The 25046-nt window shown below is 45.7% G+C and overlaps 2 protein-coding genes across 2 annotated transcripts; one reads left to right on the top strand and one right to left on the bottom strand.

Annotated features, from left to right (window-relative positions):
* Positions 1 to 1687: 1687 nt before the first annotated feature.
* Positions 1688 to 2709, bottom strand: MARVELD1 (MARVEL domain containing 1). Its single transcript, XM_069978906.1, has one exon. The coding sequence runs from the start codon at positions 2349 to 2351 to the stop codon at positions 1857 to 1859; it is 495 nt and encodes a 164-aa protein (XP_069835007.1). The 5' UTR covers positions 2352 to 2709; the 3' UTR covers positions 1688 to 1856.
* An 11007-nt stretch (positions 2710 to 13716) lies between these two features.
* Positions 13717 to 21378, top strand: AVPI1 (arginine vasopressin induced 1). Its single transcript, XM_069978905.1, has 3 exons — positions 13717 to 13824; positions 18546 to 18887; positions 20567 to 21378. Exons 2-3 carry the CDS (start codon positions 18565 to 18567, stop codon positions 20742 to 20744), a joined length of 501 nt encoding a protein of 166 aa, XP_069835006.1. The 5' UTR covers positions 13717 to 13824; positions 18546 to 18564; the 3' UTR covers positions 20745 to 21378.
* The last annotated feature ends 3668 nt before the right edge of the window (positions 21379 to 25046 follow it).

Here is a 25046-nt window from a genome sequence, read left to right as displayed (position 1 = left end):
AGACTACAGATGTGTGGCTGTAGCTTTAGGTATGCTTTGTTTTTATATTTTGTAAGGGGATTAACACAATATTAAAAGGGGTATCCAGCGAAAATCTTTTTCTTTCAAATCAACTGGTGTCAGAAAGTTATACAAATTTGTAATTTTATTTCTATTTAAAAATTTCAAGTCTTCCAGCACTTATCAGCTGTATGTCCTGCAGGAAATGTTTTATTTTCAGTCTGAGGGTATATGCACACAGAGTAATTCTCATGGAAAACTCCCCCGCGCTCCCACTTGAAGTTCCGCCCGTCACATAGGCTCGTTTATATGCTTGGGCGGACATGTCATTTCTTTGGGCGGACAGCAGAATCCAGCCGACCAAAGAATGGAGCCAGCGGAGAGGGAAGCGGGAGTGTGCAGGGACAAGTGGTGGATTCTGCACAGATTTTTGCACCAGAATTACTCTGTGTGCATATACCCTGACACAGTGCTCTCTGCTGCCACCTCTGTCCAAGACAGGAATTGTCCAGAGCAGAAGCAACTCCCCATAGAAAATCTGTACTGCTATGGACAGTTCCAGTCTCAGACAGATATATCAGCTGCTGTAAGTCCTGCTGCCAAGTATGGAAAGACTTGAGATTTTTAAAGCAGAAGTAAATTAAAAATCTATATAACTTTTTGAAGCCACTTTTGCTGGAATTCCCTTTTTTACACAACCGCACGCCCTCTTGTCAAAAACACAAACTCAGTCTAAACCCACCCAGATATTTCTGCTACAATGTTTTTTTTTAAAAAAATATATCACTGCAGTTTTTTGGGCCAAATCCAGACAATGACCGTCAGGAAGGAGAGGAACTATCTTTATACTTCTCATTTACATTTACAAGTCCACTTGCATTGGCAGAAAACAAACACAGAAAAAAAATAAACCTGAATGAATAACGGCCACATGATTGGATGTGATCTCTCCTCTATTAGCATCATATGGCGGCATATTAGGAACCCATATCTAGACATGGGCGCTCTGCCAGCCTACAGGGTCCCTGTACACAGCAAGGTTGTGTCTTTTTATGGAAGTGTTCTCCAACCCATGAGCTTTTCCAAAACAACCTTGTCCTAAAAGTCTTTTGTTATCAGGGCATGATGGGAGTTGTAGTTCTGCAGCAGCTGGAGAGCCATAGGTTAGGAAACACTGCTTTAGGGTGCGTTCACACCTACAGGATCTGCAGCAGATTTGATGGTGCAGATTTGATGCTGTGTTCAGTTATTTAAATGAAATCTGCTACGGATCCGGTAAGTGTGAACGTACCCTTATGGGAACATTAAGAAACAAGGGGCCGCTCCCAGTGTCTGGAGTCTGAAGCACAGACCTATCACCTACACCACGGATGGGGAACCTTTCCTCCTCCAGCTGTTGCAAAACTACAATTCCCATCATGCCTGGGCAGCCAAAGCCTTCGACTTTGGCTGTCCAGGAATGATGGGAATTGTAGTTTTGCAACAGCTGGAGGGGTAAAAGTTCCCTATCCTTGACCTACACAGAACATATCAGCAATTTACAATACATGCATAATCCTTGTACCGTCCTTAAAAGAAACAAGTTATATGTTTCCTTTAAAGCTAAAAGCAGGGGGAGGGGGGGGGGGGGGGGGGGGGAAGATGGTTCTTCTACCTAAAAACAATCCAGAAACCAGAACAAAGAAAGCAGTCTTGTGCATGTGCTATATTCAGACATAAGGCACAAGGTAACAGCCAACAATTTACTTAGTAAAAAGCAACAATGTATCTAACGTACAATAAACAAACATATGAAACAATGTTACAAAAAGGAGTCACTCCATGAGAATAGTGTTCTGTGTCCTCCCCCAGGTCTCCTATATAATGCTCTGCCCCCCTGTGCACTTCTTGTATATAAAGAAGACGGTGGTGAGCAGATACAGGAGGCTGCCCAGGCTGGAGAATACAGAGGCTGCCAGGTAAGTATTGTATGGGCAGCGGTGCTGGTATCCCTCCAGGGTGCAATAGGAATAGCGGTCTGTGTAGGTGGCCATGACGATGGTGGCAGCCAGGTGCAGCACTGTGGCCAGGGCATCATAGATGAGGTTGGTGAGCAGCCAGTGCTCCCCTCCTAGGAGGGGCACCAGATCCTGCTTGTCCAGCAAGGTGAGGAAGAAGAAGAGCAGGGTGAGGAGCCAGAAGAAGACAGCCACAAAGAGGACAAAGTGCACTGCCCCGCTGTAGTAGTTGGAGGCGATGGTGATCCATAGGGCAGCCCCAATGGTCAGCTGCAGGAGTCTCAGCACTCCAGGGAAACTTCTCAGGAAAGTCTTGTTGGCACTCAGGGAGCTCCTGGTCGCTTGGGCAGACATGGCACCAACTTATAATGCAGAATCAGTGCCCAGTGTAGTGCCAGGGCAGGAGGATCAGGCTGAGATTGCAGAGCAGGAGGTCCTTGTCTTGTATGGAGCTCGTTCAGTTGGGTGTGGGCAGTCCCAGCATGTAACCCAATGCCTCTTCTTCCTCTGCTGACATCACACTCTACATGCAACTTCCCCTGGACTTCCACATCTGGATGGAGAGGCTGTAGAGTGAGGAGCTGCTGCTGCTGCTGGGCTCTGTGCACACCCTTTCCTCTCCCTACAAAGCGGATGTGGCTGAGAAGCTTTACAGCAAGCAGTGGTATCCACTACTACATCTAACCCTGCTCAATGATCAGGGAGAGACTGGCAAATAAGGAGGAGCTTTAGAAAGGTGGACAATACAATATGCTAAAAAATAAAAGGGATATTCACTTTACAATGAAAAAGTCAACATATATTGTACATAAAGTATTCAAAGTATTGCTGTCCTTCAATAAAAAGAAGGGGAAGATAGATAGATAGATAGATAGATAGATAGATAGATAGATAGATAGATAGGATAGTTTTGTTTTTTGTTTTCTTACTTTTGCCCCCTATTTTGGGTCATATTTTGGCAGTAAAAAAGCACCAATGAAGGTGTCCATTTTTAGTGATGATCGAACAGTAAAATGTTCGCGTTCGAGCCGAACCTCGAACAGTAAGTGCGTTCGGTTCAAGGTTCGAGTTGGACTCGAACACCACTAAAATTGATGGGAGATGTTCAGGTCAATTTTTACTTATACAGGCGAGGAGAAGCTGGAATTACAATCCAGAAGAGGAAACTGGAAACATGGAACGACTTATGCTGCGTCTACACGAAGCGATAATTTGCCCAATCGATCGTTTAACGATTTTGAAGGACCGATTTTGTTTTTATAACGATCAGCGTTTAGACGAATAAATAGAAAAATCGTTAGGAAATTCTTAAGAAAAATCGGAATTGCGATAGTTTTTAAGATCGCTTAAGCCCATCATTCACAGAGGGTAAATCTTTGAAAGACACGAAGCGATCTGCGAATTTTTAGCGAACGACAACGACGAGTTGAGAACATGTTGAAAGATCAAAATGAACGATTTCTCGCTCGTCGCTTGATCGTTTGCTGTGTTTACACGGAACAATTAACGCTCAAATGCCATCGTTACTGCGAAAATTCGAACAATAATCGCTCCGTGTAAACGCACCATTAGTGAAGAAATTTTGGCTCGAAGAATGACAGGAAAAAAAATAGAGAGTAAAATACTTCATTCCTTTCAATTGATAACTGGGTGACAGTGTTGATTGAACAGGTCGATCGACACTATCCATTTTCAAGGCCTATTGCTTTTGCCCAAAAAAAGTGAAACCACAATGTGTGAACACAACCTAAATAACTTATATGTTTGTACATTTTTATCAGGATTTTACATTAATATACTATATGTTGAACAAAACATGGAAAACAATGCAAATTCCTTTATGATAGTTTTCTCTCTGTTCTAGGTTCCTCTCTTGCTTTCTGCTTCACCTATGGCAAAAAGCAATATACTGACCAAGGTATATGGAGGTAAATGAGCCCTAACATGGTGACCCCCTGGCTGGTAGATTTAGAGGAGACTGTCGGATGATGGACCCTTCTGTTTTGTCTGAGCCCCCCATTACATTACAGCCTTGGCTCCAGAGACACTACTTCTGCCAGTCAGTTTAGTGACAGAAACAGTGCATTACTATGTAGACATGACATTCTCTCATCTCTACTGAACACATTGCAAATATCCTGTGTACAGATATCCTGGTTAATGAATAACTGGTGGAATCCAAGAGACACTGGGGGAAGGGTGGGAGAATGAGGTCCAGTTTCCACATGCAGAGCCATAGCCGCCCATTATCGCAAATCTGTAACTATTAACCCATAATATGGCACCCCAGCATGATACGGGTCCACACTGAATCTGTGATATTATACTGCAGGCCACAAAGAGGAATTGCCAATCTCTAAGTGCTGCAAGCTGGAACACCTCCTTGCTCCCCCTTCCATCCCTATTCCTGCTTGGGACTCATCAGCCAACTGACTGCCAATCAAGCAGGGATTCGAATAAGAGGGGGAGCTTGGAAACGCCTCTGACTCTTCGCACAGACAGATAGATGACCATGTGTCTCCTTGCCCTAACAGCGTCAGCAGTTTGGAACCTGACATGCAGCTAACAGATTCCCTCAATGCGCAAGGATAATGCACATAGTGACATCATAGTATAGGGATAATACAGTCACACTACTCTAGTTCCCCCTTGTACCAGAGTTGATCAGTACCCGACTCCCTGTGTGTTTGTAGTTTTTCAAAAAGAGAAACAATTAATCTACAAAATAGCAAATTGTGACATGTTTAAAGGGGAGCTATGAGCAGGTTGGACAAATCTTACCTGCTAATATGTCCCTATTGTACAGGAGATGCTGAGGAGGAAGGTATGTGTCTTACCTTCATCCTCTGCTCTGTTCCCATGCAGTTAGTCATTTACTCCTCAGCCCAGTAAGGGTATAAACACACACACCGTATACACAGCGTATTTACTGCTGGAATACGCAGCAAATACGCAGCAGATTAGATCTAAATAACTGAACACAGCATCAAATCTGCTGCGTATACGGTGTGTGTGTTTGCACCCTTACAGTTTTTGAGCACTGCCCATCCCCCCCTAGCAATGATCCAGCCCTCCCCCAGCCAGCATGCTCCATGTAATATCATTAAAAGGGGCAGGCCAGACAGGGTCAGATCGATGCTATGAGGGCTCCCCATTGCTCCAAATGGCCTTACCTGACCAAGGAGTGAACGACTAACAGCAGGGGAATGGCGCAGAGGATGAAGGTAAGACACATACCTTCCTCCTCGGCACCTCCTTTGCAATAGGGACATCGATAGTTCCCCTTTAAATATGTGGCTGTTCGGATATGGCAGCTTAGCAGTGCAGATTCTGCAGCATTTTACAGTATAAAAGAAGTCAGACCCCCATATAAAATATGCGGTGGATCCGAGACACAATCCATCACACAGTTCGCATGTCACCTGTGGATTTGGCCCGTGCGTCACAAGAGGATGTTGCAGCACATCTCTGCAGAGCTGCATCAAGAGCCGCAGTGGGTCTGAATTTGATTGAGGTCAAATCTCTGTACAGCGCTGCAGAATATGTTGTTGTTATATTAATAAAGGAATTATTAATAAAGGAATTAATATGTACCCAAAGTGTATGTTCCTTGAATAGGCTATCAGAGTACTATGAATTGTTCTGTAGATTTAGTCTTCATAATTCCTGCAGGGGGAGCTGTAGACCAACTTTGTGTTTGGTTTTGTTTTGTTTTTTTTGCTCCTTTTGACTTGGGAAGGACAGTATTCACATGCAGCAAGTATCATTGCACAAATATGTTCTTAGGGACACCAGACAACAAGCAAAACAAAAAAAATGGTGGGATGTTAGGACACATGGGCCTTAGGAAAGGCTAGAAGAAAATAGAGTGACCAGATAAATTATAATGCTAAATAGATTGATCAGCTGTTCTGAATGCAAAGTCATGAAGAATATACAGTGACGCTGCCAAACATCATCCACATCAGTTGGTTCTTTACAGTTGTTACAAAACTACAACTCCCAGCAGCCAATTGCATTTTTTTTTTCTTTCATAGACCTGTATAGGATGTAAAAACGCCAAAAAAAAAATAAACCACCAAAGGGAAAATTTATCATTGCATTTGCACTTTTTGTTTTCTCTAATAATCTCTTTTTGCGCAGGTTTTTCCTGTCCCACCGTATGTATGAAATAAAATGTAGATTCTAGAAGTAGTGTGCATGTAGTTTTTTTTTTATTATTCACCTGAATGTGAAGCAATTTTTTCTAGTTGTATTTTATTAACCAATTTCTTGTTGCTCCAACACTTAACATTTATTCCGGTTTAAGTTTTTGCGCAGAGAAAAACTGCACAAAATTGCTAAAGTTTTTTTGCCCACAATAGATACATTTCACCCAAAAGAAACCTGCAATAAAAGGCGGCACAAAGAAGAAAAAAAAAGCTGTTAGACTGAATGATAAACTAATCCCTTCTCATGTCTCATGTCCATATGCATGTTGGCAGATAAACCCGCTGTACTAATATACACCAAGGGCTCGTTCACACTGAGTAAAACAGGCAGAATTCCGCAGTGGAGCTCCTCGCTGTGGAATCCCACCTGCCTCAGTGTCTCTATGGGATGGCTTGCGTGCCTCCCGTTTCCGTTGCTAGGGATGGTCCGAACCGAGTTTGGTTCGGGTTCATACGAACCCGAAACCTCAGTAATGATTCCCGCTGTCTGCCCGCTCCGTGCAGCGGGCAGATCCAGCGGGAGGACCGCCTGGAAAACTGGGATACAGCCATAGCCATAGGCTGTATCCCAGTTTTCCAGGTGTTCCTCCCGCTGTATCCGCCCGCTCCACAGAGCCAGCAGACAGCGGGAATCTGATGCCGAGCGTTCGGGTTCATACGAACCCGAACCTCGGCAGCAGTAGCGGTCTTGGGCACCACGCATACCACGCAATTGCGTGGGGCCCCCGACATCCAGGGGGGCCCCAAGACCGCTGCGGCTAACTATGTGCGCTCGTAACGAGCGCACATAGTTACAGGCAGCAGCGGCACTGACAGGGCAGGAGCCATTGGCTCCCTCCCTGTCAGTTACTCTTGTGGCCGCAGGAAGTGTTTTCCCTGCGGTCACAAGAGGCTGCTCTGTGTCTCTGGTGCCGGCGCTCGAGGCGTCACTGGAGCGCCGGTGCCATGACAACGGGAGAGCGGCCTTATGTGACCGCAGGGGAAACACTTCCCGCGGCCACAAGAGGGAAGAGACGAGAAGAGGAGACGCCGGACCCAGGTGAGTAAAAATGTTTTTTGGGGGGTTTTTTTGTGTGTTATATATTGGGGGCCTATATAAAATGGGAGGAGCGCACAGGGGGGCTATATAAACGGGGGGAGCGCACAGGGGGGCTATATAAACGGGGGGAGCGCACAGGGGGGCTATATAAACGGGGGGAGCACACAGGGGGGCTATATAAACGGGGGGAGCACACAGGGGGGCTATATAAACGGGGGAAGCACACAGGGGGGCTATATAAACGGGGGGAGCACACAGGGGGTTATATAAATGGGGGAGCACACAGTGGGGGTCTATATAAACGGGGGAGCGCACAGTGGGGGGCTATATAAACAGGAGAGCACACAGGGGGGCTCTATATAAGTGGGGGAGTGCACGGGGGCTATATAAACAGGGGGGACTATTTAAACGGGAGCACACAGGGGGCTATATACAAGTGGGGGAGCTCACAGGGGGCTATATACAAGTGGGGGAGCTCACAGGGGGGCTATATAAGGGGGAGCACACAGGGGGGCTATATACAAGTGGGGGAGCACACAGGGAGTATATAAAACTGGGGGCAGCACACGGGGTATATACAACTGGGGGCAGCACACGGGGGGTATATACAACTGGGGACAGCACACGGGGTATATACGACTGGGAGAAGCACACAGGGGGTCTATATAGTATACTGGGGGAGCACACAGGGGGGCTATGTATAACTGGGGGATCACACAGGTCTATATATAACTGCGGGAGCACACAGGGGGGTCTATATACCACTGGGGACAGCACACAAGAGGTATATGCTAGCGTAGTGAGAGTTCCGACCGGCACTAACTGTAAGGTGCACCTGGAATAGGAAACCCGGGACTGGAGTCTAGAGCAAGCAAGCTGTATCTGAACCATGGAGCGGCGGTGCAGAGACAAGTAAAGCAGGGTATATAATTCAGGGTCAAGAAACAGAGTCTCGCACTCACCGGGCTAAAGCTGCAAGTGGTTTATTTCCGATACATCAGAACCAGCGTGGCGGGGAGAGGGGAGATGGCGGAGCAGGTGTGTTCAGCAGGAGCAACAAATGTTTCACGCCTTCAGTGGCGCTTCGTCGGGCTAGGAACACAAGAGGTATATACTACTGGGGGCAGCACACAAGTGGTATTTACTACTGTCGGCAGCGCACAAGGGGTCTATATAACTGGGGGCAGCACACAGCGGTCTTAATTACATTGGGACTGCACAGAAGTGCCTATATGCCTCACTACTATACTGGGGCACAGAACATACCTAATTATTAAGTGGGGGCACAGGGACACCTTTAATCTGTGGGGGCACAGAGGGGCGTAACTACCATATAGACATAGAGGGGACCTAACTACTGGATGTGTTGGAGCCTAAAATATTTCTCTGACAGATTCTGGAGGGAAGATTACCAGCCGGGAGAAGACTTCAAGGTGGCCCAGGCTGGATGGAGAGAGAAAGAAAAAAAAGTAAAAGACGCTGATCAGAGAAGACGCCTCCTGTAAGTCACTGGATGTAACTGCACTCGGTTATAGGGTCTGTAGTGATAGGGGTCATGGTGTGGCAGTATTATGTTATGGCATCATTGGTAATATCTTCCAGTTTTGAGGTGATATGTAATCTCTGTATGGTGGTAGGAGGGTTATAAGAGGACTACTGGGGGGGGCAGCGCATGTCGAGGAGGGGGGGGGGCATGGGGGGGCCCCAGACATGACTTTGCTTGGGGCCCCAGAAATGCCAAGACCGCCCCTGCTCGGCAGGTTCGGACCATCCCTACTCTCCGCTCAAAGGAATGAGTGGCGGCAGCGGAGGCAGAGGAGTAAGACCCATTCCATAGAGACACTGAGGCAGGCGGGATTCAACGGCGAGGAGCTCCGCTGCGGAATTCTGCCTGTTTTGCTCAGTGTGAACATACCCTAAGACCCTATTCACACGCACATATGCTAAGGACCAGACATCAGAACTCATGGCTGTGTCAGTACAGTAGTACAAAGGGGAACTATCAGCAGGTTAGACAAAGCTAACCTGCTGATATGCCCCTATTGCGTACAGGGCGCTAAGGATGAAGAAATGTCTCTTACCTTCATTCTCGGCGTCATTCCTGTGAAGTTTTAAATGTAGTCCTGTGTCCAGTAAGGCTGTTTGGAGCTCTGCCCCGCCCCCAGAGCCCCGATCAGCGCCCTGGGGGCAGGGCAGTGCTCCAAATGGGAATGCCGCAGAGGATGAAGGTAAGAGACATACTTTCATCCTCAGCGTACAATGCTCAATAGGGAGATATGAGATATTAGATTCATCTAAGCTTCTCATAGTTTCCCTTTAGGGTGCGTTCACACATACAGGATCTGCAGGAGATTTGATGGTGCAGGTTTGATGCTGTGTTCAGTTATTTAGATCAAATCTGCTGCGGATCTGCACCCTCAAATCCGCTTCGGATCCGATACGTGTGAATCTACCCTTAAAGTGACTGTACCACCAGGCCCAGGCTGAAGCACTAGAGGCGGGCCGACCCACCCCCAGTGGGAAGAAACTCCAGCCCCTCCATGACGTGTGTCTCCTCCATTAGAATCAATGGAACCCTATTATAGAGGGGCGGGGGTTTCCTCCCACTAAGGGTGGGTCGGCCCGCCTCCTGTGCATCAGCCTGGGCCTGGTGGTACAGTCACTTTAAGGTAGTTTCCATCCATTTACTGGATGGGATTACGCAAATCTCTGTGCTATGCAACACAGCAGGATAAAGTAGGAAAACTTTTTTTTTTTAACACAGGTGTCTATAAATGGTGCATCTGTGAGGCCCAATTCACACGTTCATGGGGCCAATAGATTTCAATGGTCCCGTTCACACGTCAGTACAGGGACGGGATCCGTGAAGATCTCTATCTTCAATGTAGCACTCTGTGAAGCACTACTGATTAGAGATGAGCAAACTGGGTTTGGGTTCGAGTCCATCCGAACCCGATCGTTTGGCATTTGATTAGCGGGGGCTGCTGAACTTGGATAAAGCTCTAAGGTTGTCTGGAAAACATGGATACAACCAATGACTATATCCATGTTTTCCACATAGCCTTAGGGCTTTATCCAACTTCAGCAGCCCCTGCTAATCAAATGCCTGCTCCAGGTTCGCTCATCTCCACTACTGGTGCACATTTGTAGTGTAGTCCGCGGTGGCTGTGCTACGGACGTGTGAATGAGGCCTTATAATTGTATGTCGGAGGTCCCCAACAAATACTTACACTGGACATTGCAAAAATACAGTGTAAAAACTCCACACCTATTCTGCACCCCAATCAGTACTGTTCAAATATTATTATGTAGTGTGAATTATAGTCTATAAAAAAACTATATATAAAAAAGTACCTGGTTTCCATGCAGATTCTATGTTTGGTAACCAGGGTGCAGATTGGCTCCATTATATAACCATATCAGTTTACAAAACGGTAGTATGCAATGTCAAAATCTGTTTCAGACATCCAAAAGGTACGGTGCAGACCAAGGACACAGATTCAGAAGCTAAATTTTAGCCTTTTATCCATGCCAAAGACGCCATACTGTTTAGACGGACTTTGCTTCGTTTAAGCGGACAATTCGCTCATCTCTAGTTGGAGGCATGCATTGTTTACCTCCAGTAAAGGCTATGATATACTGTATAAGAACACAATGGAATACATCACTAATAGAATCTTATTGTGTTTTTTCTAAATCTGGATAACCGCTTTAAAATTGGTGTGGCCTCTTGTGATCTGTGACTCATGTAGCAGACTGTCCAGTATCTGCTATGGAGTCTTACCCCACTACAATGTGAACATGGCCTATGGTTGGTTCAAATACTAATTTAAATTATAGATAGGTTAGCAAGAAAGTGAAAAACTTACATTTTATAGACGTGTTCTGCAGCCCATGGTAGTTGTAGTTCAGTGTTGCGGCAGACAGGAATAGACTTGCTGTGCTACCTCCTAGAGAGATAACATTGTGTCTCATTCACAGGGAGAAAGTAGTCACAGGTGAGGGAGACAGGTGCTGACTAAACTTATGGTGCGTTTACACAGAGAGATTTATCTGACAGATTTTGGCAGCCAAAGCCAGGAACAGACTATAAACAGGGAGCAGGTCATAAGGGAAAGACTGAGATTTCTCCTCTTTTCAAATCCATTCCTGGCTTTGGCTTGCAAAATCTGTCAGATAAATCTCTCTGTGTAAACTCACCATAAGGAGGAACTCCCTGACTATGGTCACACATGGTTATTTGGATGTAAGGCCAAGTCCACACTGTGTCTGAGCCTCCGTTAGGGTATTTTCACACTGAATAATATAGGCGGAATGCCGCCTGCCTCACTGGCACACAGTGTCTCTATGGGAGGGCTCGCACTTCTCCACTTCCGACATGTCGATTCTTTGAGCGGAGGCTCTGGTGCACAAGCCCTCCCATAGAGACACTGAGGCAGGTGGGATTCTGCCTATATTACCCTTACAGAGTAGGGTTTTTTGTCACGTTAGAACAGGAATGAGGAACCTTCGGCCCTCCAGCTGTTGCACAACTACAATTCCCAGCCTTTAGCTGTCCAGGCATGATGGGTATTATAGTTTTGCAACAGCTGGAGGGCCGAAGGTTCTCCATCCATGTGCTAGACACTGTTTAATTGGCGGAAGTGAGCAGATAACCTGCCGGAAACCGTTAGGGTGCCTTCACACACACCGGATCTGCAGCAGATCACAGATTTGATGGTGCAAATTTGATGCTGTGTTCGGTTATTTAGATCAGATCTGCTGCGTATCTGCTGCATATACGGTGTGTGTGTGTTTGTACCCTTAGGGTATAAACCCACAAACCGTATACGCAGCAAAAACGCAGCAAATATGCAGCAGATGTGAAGGTGAAGATTTGATGCTGTGTTCAGTTATTTAGATCTAATCTGCTGCGTATTTGCTGCGTATCGCAGTAGTAAATACGCTGCATATACGGTGTGTGGGTTTGTACCCTTAAAGTCAATGGGGTCTGTCTAGCTCTGTTTGTCAGTGCTGAGCCGGATGCTGTGACCTGAGCCTCTGACACAGCGCGGACCTGGCCTAGAGACTGCATTGCACAGCGCTATATTGAGGAGGAAGCGAACGCAGACCAGCCAGATCAGTGCTCGCTTCCCCCTCTGCTAACTGCCTGTGCTATTACACACAAACCGTGAGCAGAAAGCTGCGGGAAAGGTTGCCCACATGATCCTTAGATCGTCCAGGTGGCCCATTGTAGTCTGTCCTATTACTCAGAGTGACAAGCAGCAGACTGTCGCTGACCTGATCGGGCTGTTTCAATATGTTGAAAGACTACGATCAGCCAACATTGTGCATGGCCGCTGATCGTTGTCTTTTATGGTGCCTTTACACAGACAGATTTATCTGACAGATTTTTGAAGCCAAAGACAGGAATGGATTTGAGAAGAGGAGAAATCTCAGTCTTTCCTTTATGTCCTGTTCTCTCTTTATAGTTTGTTCCTGACTTTGGCTTTAAAGATCTGTCAGATAAATCTCTCTGTATAAATGCACCATTAAAAGGCGCTATTACACCAAACGATTATCATCCGGAATGACCATGTACAACCGATAATCACTTGGTGTAATAGGGCCTTAAAGCTTTCCTGCTTTTTATCTAGTAGTTTTTCCTGACATTTTCTTATTTTAGTGTACATTACTATACGTGTTTTTTTTCTCTGCCATTTTGTGAGTCATGTGACTCTGCGAGGTGCCATACAGGTGTGGCCAGGGCACTGAAAGGCCACGCCTCTGTGACACTTAAGAGCAGAAAGAAAAAGCATCATGTAAGGCTGGGTTAACTTTTTTTTCCATCCGTTTTTAGGGCGCGTTCACTCGTATAGGATCTGCAGCAGATTTGATGGCGCAGATTTGAATCTGCAGCAGATCCGCAGCAGATTTCATGGTCCAGATTGGACTTGCCTTGAATCTGCGCCATCAAATCTGCTGCGGATCCTGTACGTGTGAACGCACCCTTCACATGACTTCAACTGAATAAAAAAAAATCATAAAAAAGCTTCAGGCACAACTTTTTGTGACATAAAAAAACGCACAAAACACCCAAAATAACTGCCCGCACTTTTTTTTCTGCTTTTTTATTTTATTGGGCAGTTTTTCTTATATTTTCTAATTTTAATGTAAATTGCTAAGGTACGTTTTTTTTTTCCCTCTGGAATTCCTCGGACTAAATCGTTATGGCAGCCACGTTAATCGTTCGGCGCTGCTGTTTATGGAGCTTTGTTCAGTTTATTACTCTTATCTTACGTCAACAGCCTCACGATAGTGCGTTATCAGTACAGAGCATGCGCACTGCGGCTGAGGGAAGGCCGCGCTCCTCACACAATCTCCTCAGCCCTGCCTCCTGACGTCAATGGCTCCGAGCCACGTCTCCCGCCACTAGAGACTCCGCCCATGTGCGCGCTGATTGGTGGAGCCGTGTGTCTGGTCAGCTACCTGGGGGCGGGGCCTGAGAGGTGAGCGTCTCCGGTCAGTCTGCGCCAGAGCGTCATGCCCTCAGCAGCTCCTGCTCGGTGGTGATCCTCGGTACCGTGTGTCCGGACGGGTATGTGTCCTTCTATAGTGTTATTATGTGTGTGTATCTTGTAATGTCGCCTATATATGTGTATAGATATCTCATTCCATGTTAAATATATGTATAGTGTATACCACTGCTGGAGGACTACAGCTCCCATCATGCCCTAACAGCCTTTAAACTCACCCAATTGATCTAGACCAGTGTCTTCACTCTGTGTCTCTTCAGCCCTGAAAAAACTACAACTCCCATCATACTTTTCAGGCTTCAAAGCCAACTCTTGTAGTGTAACAACCTATAGCTGTCCAACTATTGCAGAACTACAACTCCCAGCATGTCCTGATCAACGTCATAGCCACACAGTTGGGCTAGGGCAGTGTACCCCCACCCAGTAGTTCTCAATTGTTGCAGAACTACATCTCCCATCATACCCCGGGGCTGTCAGCACATGGTGGCAGCTGTAAATCTGCAACAACTGATGGTCGTCAGACTAAAATACCCATCATGCTCTGGTAGTCTTTGTCGCCACACTTCTGGACGTTGTTCCAAAACCTGCAGCTGTTGAAAAAAAAAAACTACGACTGCCATCATGCCCATGTGTCCAGAAGAACCATGAAAAGTAATTCTCCATAGAAGACCTTCTAGTATGTGTACGAGTTCATTGCTTTACTGCACTGCCGCTTTATCCATAGTGACGTTATGTTACCACTACAACGGCCATCGTCACAATGGTCTTTAGTTTGTTTGAGATACAACTCCCAGCATGCCTTGCTTAAAGGGATATTCCAGGAAAAATTAACAGGATAGGGGGAAAAGTAGGAGATGGCAGCCATATTGGGCCCCGACTTCTGTATTATGAATACCGTTGTGGGTACGGCACGTGACCCCCCCCCCCCCCCCCCCCCGCTCTATTCATTCCTATGGAGCGACAGAGCGTACTCTGATCTTTCCATCACTCCATAGGAATGAATAGAACGGGGGGGTCACATGCCGTACCCACAACTGTATTCATAATACAGAAGCCGGGGCCCAATATGGCTGCCATCTCCTACTTTTCCCCTATGATTTGGATAAGGTAAAAGTTCATTTTTCTTGGAATACCCCTTTAAGGATGTTAGTGTCACAACAACTGGAGACCACCTCACAGAAGCTATACTAGGGATGGGGAACCTTTGGCCCTCCAGCTGTTGCAAAACTACAATTCCCATCATGCCTGGACAGCAAAAGCTTCGCTTTTGCTGTCCAGGCATGATGGGAATTGTAATTTTGCAACAGCTGGAGGGCCAAAGGTTCCCCATCCCTGAGCTAAACACTCAGCCCTTTTAGCTGTTGCAGAACTACAATTCCCATCATCCCTGGAGCCATAATGAAATAAAACAGAACTCTCCGCTATTCCATAGAGATCATTTAAAAAAAAAAAAAAAAATCTATGGTGGACTTCCCCTTTAAGACACTTGCAGTTATTAAGAACATGACAGCAGGAGCAGAACTGGGTGCAGCCTGTTATCTCCGGGGCTGACGTCATGGGTCACAGGAGGATACGCTGGGTATATGACAGCTGCCACCGTCACCGTATACTACACTAATGTTATCACCAACAGTAGACAGGTTTTATGTTGTTGTGTATACACCTGGATGTGTTTTTATGTTTAGTATAAAGATACAGACTTGTTACAGCATTAGTGTCCCCCCCCCTGCATCTGATATACAGTGATGCCATAGCAGGTTCCCTACATGCAGCTAATACTAGTGGCAGCTGAGGATTTGCTACAGTTGCATCTCATCTAGGTAATCCTCTGTCTGTCTGATGCAGGGAGACTGGTTGTGACATGTACTGAATCAATGGACTGTGCATGCCCATACTTCTCCTTGTTACAATTCCCGAATTATCAGCTAATAAAAAGGAAAGGGGTCATGCTGCGACCTGCCGAAAAATCTGTGGAGGCAACGGGGTCAGTTCTCACTTGATAGCAGCGTGACCCGCACTGGTACATTGTAGCAAATACTCCGCTTAGAACTGACATACCTCTGATGTATATGGGTCATCACTGCTCTGCCTTAGGGTCCATTTACACAGAAAGATTATCTGACAGATTAAGATTTGAAGCCAAAGCCAGTGATGGATTTAAAAAGAGGAGAAATCTCAGTCTTTCCTTTATGACATTATCTCTGTTTATAGTCTGTTTTTGGCTTTGGCTTCAAATCTTTGGCAGATAATCTGTCAGATAATCTTTTTGTGTAAATGGACCCTTAGGGTGGGTTCACACTACGGAATTCTCGCAGATAAACTCTGTCGGCTGTCCGCACACACGGCCCTGCGCCTTTCCGCCGGCTCCATAGACACCATTCTATGGGCCGGCTGTTTTCGCCGAAAGAAGTGACATGTCACTACTTTCGGCGGAATCAGCCGACCCATAGAAAGGTGTTTATGGAGCCGGCGGAAAGGCGCGGGGCCATGTGTGCGGACAGCCGACAGAGTTTATCCGCGAGAATTCCGTAGTGTGAACCCACCCTTACCGTGCATTTACACAGACAGATTTATCTGACAGATTTTTGAAGCCAAAGCCAGGAATGGATTTGGAAAGAGGAGAAATCTGTCTTTCCTTTGTGACCTGTTCCCTGTTTAGTCTGTTCCTGGCTTTGGCTTCAAAGATCTGTCAGATAAATCTCTGTGTAAACGCACTATTAGGGCCCTATTACACTGGACGATTATTATTCAGATAATCGTTGATGACCTGAAATCGTTCACCCAATTACACGGAACGATGATCGTTACTTATGATCGTTCTTGTGGTCGTCTTGTCGTCTCTATTGCGAACAACCTCTTATTCCATGTGAACGAGCAACAATATAAATTGGTCCAGGTCTCATTAAGCGATCAAGGATTTCTCCTTCGTCGTTAAATCGTTCACTGCTATTCAACCGAACGATTACCTTTTTGTTCTGAACGATAATTGTCCCGTGGAATAGGGCCCTTATACTTGTTGCAGCTGAGGGTTTGTTACAATTGTATCCAGTCTAGACAATCCTGTGGACTCCAGACTGATACACTGTAGCAAGTAGAGGTGAGCGAACTGGGACGAGATTCGGGCTTGTACAAATCTGGACCATCCGCATTTGACTCCCCGTTCTGTGGGGGAGGGTGGAGACAGCCAAAGTCCCACCTAGTCATAGGCTGAATCCCTGTTTTCCAGACGGGACCTTCCCTACGGAACAGGAAGACAGCGGAAGTCAAATGCTGATGGTATGGTTCGCCCATCTCTAGTAGCAAGCTATGAGATGTGGTGGTGATAGAATTGTGTTAGAAGTGTCCCCAGCTGTTGCGAAATTACAACTCCTATCATGCTTGTCCATGCATGATGGGAGTTGTAGTGTTGCAACAGCTGAAGCGCCAAGATTCCCTACCCATGCCATAAAGCATCTTTTACCCTTCCTACAGGGTGTAGAATACTATAGTAATATATGTATATAGGATTATTGGGGCCAGCCTATATAAAATATATAATGTTCTTGTGTACTGTGTTGTTACGATGTGAGTCACCCGGATCACAAGGCTGGCACCTCTCCAGGGCAGGATGTGCGCTGCTGGCTAATCTCAGCTAAAAGCAGGAAGTGTTAGCCGGGATTTACGCAGCTTGGCATGTGCTGGTGATGCAGCAGGAAGGCTCCTATCTCTCGGTGCGGTTGCGTTACTGTGTATCGTGTACCCTAGCGTTTGTTTATCATCATGTGGGCCGGGTAACATCCTGCCAACAAACCAAACCATGTGAACGCGGCCTCAATCCCAGCAGAAGTACAGTGTGTCTTGTGGCTTGTGTTCATTGCTAGTGGTTTCCTCCAGCGTTCTATTAGCTGTTAATGCAGCATATTGTGCTTGCATCGTCATCTCGCTTATCAGTCTCAATGCTGGGGCTCACACGTGTGTGTGTGTGTGTGTATATGTATGTATATGTATATATATATAATGTATGTATATATGTGTATATGTATATATATATATAATATATATATATATATATATATATATATATATATTATAATGTATGTGTATATTATAATGTATGTGTATATATATGTAATACCGATACAAATAAATTAATCCTTACCCTCCTTTTGGTTGGGTTTTCTAGACTTGCAGTCTGGACTTGCATCTGTAACTGATGCAAAAAAAATGTTTGGTGTCAGTATGTGCCAGAGATTTGTAATTTACTTCCTTTAAAAAAAAAATCTCAAGTCTTCCGGTACTTATCAGCTGCTGAATGTCCTGCAGGAAGTAGTGTATTCTTTCCAGTATGACACACTGCACTTTGCTGCCACCTCTGTCCTTGTCAGAAAGTGTCCAGAGCAGTAGCAAATCCCCATAGAAGACCTGTCCTGCTCTCCGGACTAGAAAGAATACCACTTTCTGCAGGACATACAGCAGCTGATAAGTACCGGAAGACTTGAGATTTTTTAATAGAAGTAAATTACAAATCTCTGAATCTTTGTAACACCAGTTGACCGTACCACCCCAGTACCCCTTTAATTAGCCTTAGGCCACAGTAAGTGTGGCAGAAAACCTTGGGCGTAACAGAAAGCAGAACTAGTGAGAATTAAGAACTGAAACTTCACTGCTTGCATAGATCTGTGGGCGGTGGAGATATAAGATGTAGCACCCTCAATGTATTTTTTGTGGCTCTACATAGAACCCAAAGCCGCATCTGGATGCAAATCTTGTTCTCTTATCTCATGTATTATTTCTTCCCCCGCAGTGTTCACCAGCGTTATACCATGGGGACGCCAGCATCTGTGATCAGCTCCCCTGCGGCAGCGGGATGGCAGGCTCCAGAACCCCGCACCCGGAAGAAGGCCTCTGCCAACATCTTCAAAGACATTGACCTTCTGCAGATACAGACGCTCTTCCGCACCAGCGGAGACGAGTGTGCGGATGAGCGAGCGCAGATCATCTACAACTATGCCGGAGACAGGCGCATCGCAGAAGCCCTGATCAACCTCCGCAGGAAGAAGAGGAACAAGGGGTTTCATACATCGCATCCCAAACTAAGCGGGGATGGAATGGGAGGGCTGTCTGTGCAGAACTTCAGTAAACTCTGGTAAGGGTCTATTGTTGCCAAAACTATTCTCTGTGACAATAGGTGGTCACTCTCCATAGTGTCTGATGTCATTTAACCTCTTAAATCACAGGTGTCACAGAATATACTGCACATATACTGCTATTTCCCTTAATTTAGCAGATCATGGAGTGTTAGAATTCTCTCAGATACAGTGACGTCACGACCCAGGGTGTAATTCCTATGGGGTGTCCAGCAGGGGGCGCTCCATATGTAGAAGTCTATGGGACTTTGTTGTTTCTATTGATGTCTATGTAAACTAATGGAATGGAATGTACAGTGTGCTTTATTGAATGAATACATCTATGGAATACTTTGGGGAGCAAGTGTCCGTACTCCCCAAAGTATTCCATAAATGTATTCAATCAGTACATTTGGAGGGCACCGAGCAGGGAGGGAGAGAGGTGCCAGTGCATCTACCTCCCCCCTCCCTCCCTGCTCGGTGCTGCTGCCACATATACATAGTACTACTCCTCCCATCATCTGCTCATAGTATGAGCAGATGATGGGGGAGTAGTACCAGCGCCGATCTCAATCACCCGCCGAACTGGACTATATACACTGAACTACTACTCCCAATTCCTGCTCAAAGCATGAGCAGGTGATGGGAGTAGTAGCTGGGTTACCCCTATGACATGCTTGCCGCCGGGCACAGGGGGGAGCCGCTCATCACAGTGCAGCAATCATGCCCCCTCTGCTCCCCCCTCCTCCTTCTTCCGGGATCCAGGCAAACTTCCCCCTATCCCGTGGCTGACTCCCCGCCCAGCCGCCGCTCTCCCCTCACACATACCGGCTCCCGGTGTCCCGGAGAGCCAGCCATGGGATAGGAGAAAGTTTGCCCGTATCCCGGAAGTCCCATAGACTTCTACATATAGAGCGCCCCCTGCTGGACACTCCATAGGAATTACACTCCATGATCTGCTAAATTAAGGGAAATAGCAGTATATGTGCATTTCCTATAATTAATGTACATTAGAAATTTGGGTAACTTTCCACAAGTAATAACATATCAAAAATTCATTTTGGCCGGACTTCTCCTTTAATTGCAAACTGCACCTGACCTGGAGACAAGAGTCATGTTGTCTCTGAAGGAAAGTGGCCATGTTTTTGTAGCACTGGATAACTTCTTTAGGGTGCCTTTACACCTACCGAATCCGCAGCGGATTTTCATGCTGCGAGTTTGCAGCGAAATCAGCTGCGGATCCTGTACTGTGAAGCTCAATGGGTATCATACACTCAGCGGATCTGCTGCCTGCATGGGACCCGGCTCCTTCAACCCCTGCGCCCCCGGCTCCCTTAAACCCCCGCCCCACCCCACACTCGCAGCATGAAAATCCGCTGCGGCTCCTGTAGGTGTGAACGTACCCTTAAAGGGATTGTCCAGAATTAGAAAACACACAGCTGCTTTCTTGCAAAACAGTGCCACTTAGTTTGTGTGTGTGGTGTTGTAATTTATCTCCATTCACCTCAATGTAACTGAGCTGCAAAATCCACACCAAACTGGGGACAAGGGTGCTGCTGTCTAAAGGAAAGTGGCCATATTTTTCTAAACTTGGAGAACCCCATAGACATGTCTGACAGAATGACTTCACCATCTACATGTGATATGTCTGTCTCCTGGATGAATGCTCTATCTGACACTCACTTTCCTTCCCTTACAGCATCAATGAAGATGAGGCTTCTGGAGAGGAGGATCCCGCCCAGTCTGTCAGCGATCCCCAGGACAGGCCGCCACTGTGCACGGCCAAGAAAGCAACCGGAGTCCAGAGAACCAAGAATAAACTAAAGCGGCACCAGAAGAGACAGATCTCCGGCTACCTGCACCAGATAAAGCGATGAGCTGAGCACAGTCTCCGGCCATTGTTACCGCTGCTCATACTACAAGACTGCTATGCAAGAAGAAGCAGCAGCCGGCTTACCGGGGAGCGGCTGCTTCTTGTGAAACGTTGCACTACCGATATGTAACACTCCAAAACAATTGCGTATAGGGACTTTATGTTCTGGAGACCTAAATGGATGATATGTAACCATCCTGGCGGGTATTTATTACATGCAGCTATAGGAAATAGTGAGGAGAGCTGCAGGAGGAAACACTATTCACCCATTGATCATAGATAATCTTTCAGTCATAGTCTATTGATCTCTGGGGATGTTCTCATGGCTGAGTCTTTATAGTCACATTGGTTCCTGGAGGGACGTAATTGGCTTCTAAAGTCTACCGTACGCCACCCACCCCCTGGTGTAAGGAGGTCACTATCAGGGCAGGATCGGCCTTTCTACTGACTATTAGAGGATGTTCGATGATCTTTCAGTCATCGCCCCAGGAAAAGAGCTACTTCCAAGAGACAATGGGGGAGGGGAGGAGAAGTATAGAGTGAGAACAAGTAGTAATGTCTCTTGTAAATAACATCCATGTTTTCTTGTGTTGGGGAAAGTTGCAATTGCTCGATCAATAAAAAAAAAATTAAAGCATTGTCACGTGTTTTACATCTGACAACAGTCTTGTATGGAAATGTGAGATTGCATTTACCCAGAGGAAATATCCTTTTTATGAACCCTCAGTCACCCAGCTGATAAAGAACGTCACCAGACTGGACACAGCTGTATTTTCCACTCACTCTGTACCAGGGATGGGGGAACGTTCGGCCCTCTAGCTCTTGCAAAACTACAATTCCCATCATGCCTGGACAGCCGAAGCTTTAGCTTCGGCTGTCCAGGCATGATGGGAATTGTAGTTTTGCAAGAGCTAGAGGGCCGAACGTTCCCCGTCCCTGCTCTATACGTGGCTCCAGTCCTTTCATATGAATTGCAATAAGTTTCAGTATCAGTCTTGGAAACTTCTAAGAACAAATGCTTATGCCCATACAGCAGCTGTATGTATCTGGTAGGAATCTAGTACAGTTTAAGGGCTTCTCTGCATTAGACAATCTGGTATTTCTAGGGGGTGATCCAGGCTTAGAAAAACACGGACACTTTCTTCCAGAAACAGCACCTCTCGTGTTCGGAGAAGGTTTTTGCAGATCAGTTCAATTAAAGTGAATTGTAATACCACACACAACCTGAGGGCAGTGGTGGAGCTGTTTTTGCAGTAAAGTAGCTGTGCTCATTTAAAAGTATCTTATGAGAAAAAGTTGGTCACAAAGAGGGAGATTTATCAAACATGGTGTAAAGTGAAACTGGCTCAGTTGTCCCTTGCAACCAATCAGATTTCTCCACACCAATGGCCACTGAGGGGCGGGGCCTATGTGGTGATGCTGCCACAGAGGGGGTGGAGCTTTGGTTATGAAGCCCCGCCCAGGAATCCCAATCCGCAAATGATAAAAGATCACTATTTACTTGAACAAGCACCTTGACGTATGATATAAAATAAGGTATGTAAACTGCAAAATTGCCCCTTTTACACCTGTGTAGAGAAGTCAGAATGCAAAAAGGGGGGGGACAGTGTCACTGTAAGTCCCGATGTAACCGTTTGTCCAATGACCTTGAAGGGCAAACATTTTTTTTCTTTCAAATCAGCTGGTGCCAGAGATTTGTCATTTACTTCTATTTTAAAAAATCTCCAGTCTTCCAGTACTTATCAGCTGCTGTATGTCAAAGACATAGTTTTGCAGGACATGTAGCAGCTAATAAGTACTGGAACACTTGAAATTTAATAGAAGTAAATTACAAATCTCTGGCACAAGCTGATTTAAAAGAATTTTTTTTCCACTGGAGTTGCCATTTAAAGTGACTCTGTACCCACAATCTGACACCCCAAACCGCTTGTACCGCCAGATAGCTGCTTTTAATCCAAGATCTGTCCTGCGGTCCGTTCGGCAGGTGATACAGGTGTTGTCCTAAAGAACAACTTTTAAACTTGCAGCCCTGTGTCCAACGGCCGGGGCTTAGATTGTGTATGCATTAGGCTGGCACCACTGCTCTGTTCCTCCTCATCATTAGGAATGCTCCAGGCAGATTGTCTCCTATTCCCCACCTGTGTCAGCACTGCACACGGGCTGGATCGTTAAGGCACCTGTGCAGTGTTCAGTATGGAGAAAATGTTCCAGTGGCATTCCTAATGATGAAGAGGGTGGGGAGGAGGGACTGAGGGGTGGTGCAAAGTTAGGGCACAGATATTCTAATCCCCGCCTGTTGGGCACAGGGTGGCAAGTTTGAAAGTTGTTTTTTAGGACAATAACTGCATCACCTGCCGAGCAGACCCCAGGACAGATCTTGGATGAAAAGCAGCTATCCGAAGGTACAAGTGGTTGGGGGGGGGGGGGTCAGATTGTGGGTACAGAGTCACTTTAAGTGTGAGCTATGAGTTGGGGGACACATGCACAGTATAGTTGCTCTTGTGCTGTGATATAAAATACTTCCCTGTACTGTCTACAATATAAATAGGTTTGTTAATAGAGCTGCTTGCAGGGCAGGTATTGTGGAGAGCCAAGAAGCACGTATTATAGATCAGTGGGGACTTCACCTATATTCAGTGTTTGAATCTCTGTGCTATGACAAGTATGATCAGTATACTGATGAACTACTATAATATACTAGCATGATAATCCATGGAGTGACTTGGCTCCAAAGTCAGATCAACAGGTACAAGTCTGATTAGCTCCATGTGCAATGTACTTTAACAAGATGTATATGAGCTCATTAGAGATGAGCGAACCTGGAGCATGCTCGAGTCGATCCGAACCCGATCGTTCGGCATTTGATTAGCGGTGGCTGCTGAAGTTGGATAAAGCCCTAAGGCTATGTGGAAATCATGGATATAGTCATTGGCTGTATCCATGTTTTCCAGACAACCTTAGAGCTTTATCCAAGTTCAGCAGCCCCAGCTAATCAAATGGCGAACGCTCGGATCGACTCGAACCCGATTCGCTCATCTTTAGAGCTCATGTAATATATACAGCAGTACCTGTCACCCCTATATAGTGGTTGGTACCCCTCTCTGCTTCTCTATAATGCCATAGAGTATAATGGTTCTGCCTCTCTCAGTGGCTGTGTGCAGAACACAACACTCTCCCTCCAATGATGGCCGTACAGTACCAGAACCTTATTATGTACTTCTACAGATGTGCGGCATGTGACTACAGATGGCTGAAGAAGTTGGATGGAGCCCTAAAGCTGCCTGGAAAACATGGATAAGACCATAGAGCCCATTATGGAGCGCAGTGTATATAACACAAAGCCATATTCATTATGGAATTATACATTTAGAAGTTTGGCAGAACATTGCATCTATCGGGTTATACTATATGACTATTGGATCTGGTTAGATGTAAAAAGGGGCATAAACACATTAAGGGTGCGGTCACACGTACAGGATCCGCAGTAGATTTGAAGTTAGAGATTCAAAGCAGATCAAATCTGGGCCATCAAATCTGCTGTGGATCCTGTATGTGTGAACGCACCCTAAGTAGGTATAAATTTCCAGTTAAAAAAAAAAAAGTGCCTTGTCACTGATAAGTAGAGGAAAGTAAAAACGAATCGAAACCAAGTTGCAGAACCTTTCATTACATAATGTACATAAAATATCATCCAAATTAAAGGGGTTAACCAGTGAAAATCAACTGATATCAGAAAGGTATATAGATTTGTAATTTACTTCTAATTAAAAATCTTAAGTCTTCCAGTATTTATTAGCTGCTGTATGTCCCGCTGGAAGTGTTGTATTCTTTCCAGTCTGACACAGTGCTCTCTGCTGCCACCTCTGTCCAGGTCAGGAACGGTCCAGACCTGCAACAAATCCCCATAGAAAACCTCTCCTGTTCTGGACAGTTCCTGACTTGGACAGAGGTGGCAGCAGAGAGCACTGTGTTGGACTGGAAAGAATACAACACTTCCAGCGGGACATACAGCAGCTGATAAGTATGGGAAGATTAGAAATTTTTAAATTACAAACAGTTCATTTGAAAGAAAAAGATTTTCACTGGTTAACCCCTTTAATTAAGAGGATATCTTATATACATTATGTAATGAAAGGTACTGCAACTTTGTTTCGATTCCTGTTTGTACATTCCTCTACTTCCTGTCAGTGACAAGGCACTTTTTTTTTTTTTTAACTGGAACTGACTATACTGACCTACTGTGTTTATGCCTCTTTTTACGTCTAACCAGAAAACGTTAAAGTGTCACTGTCGTATATATAATTTT

This window comes from Dendropsophus ebraccatus, chromosome 8, assembly GCF_027789765.1.
Source record: "Dendropsophus ebraccatus isolate aDenEbr1 chromosome 8, aDenEbr1.pat, whole genome shotgun sequence".
Lineage (NCBI taxonomy): Eukaryota > Metazoa > Chordata > Amphibia > Anura > Hylidae > Dendropsophus > Dendropsophus ebraccatus.
The sequence above is the reverse complement of the archived record's forward strand: the minus strand, read 5'-3'. Positions and strand labels throughout refer to the sequence as shown.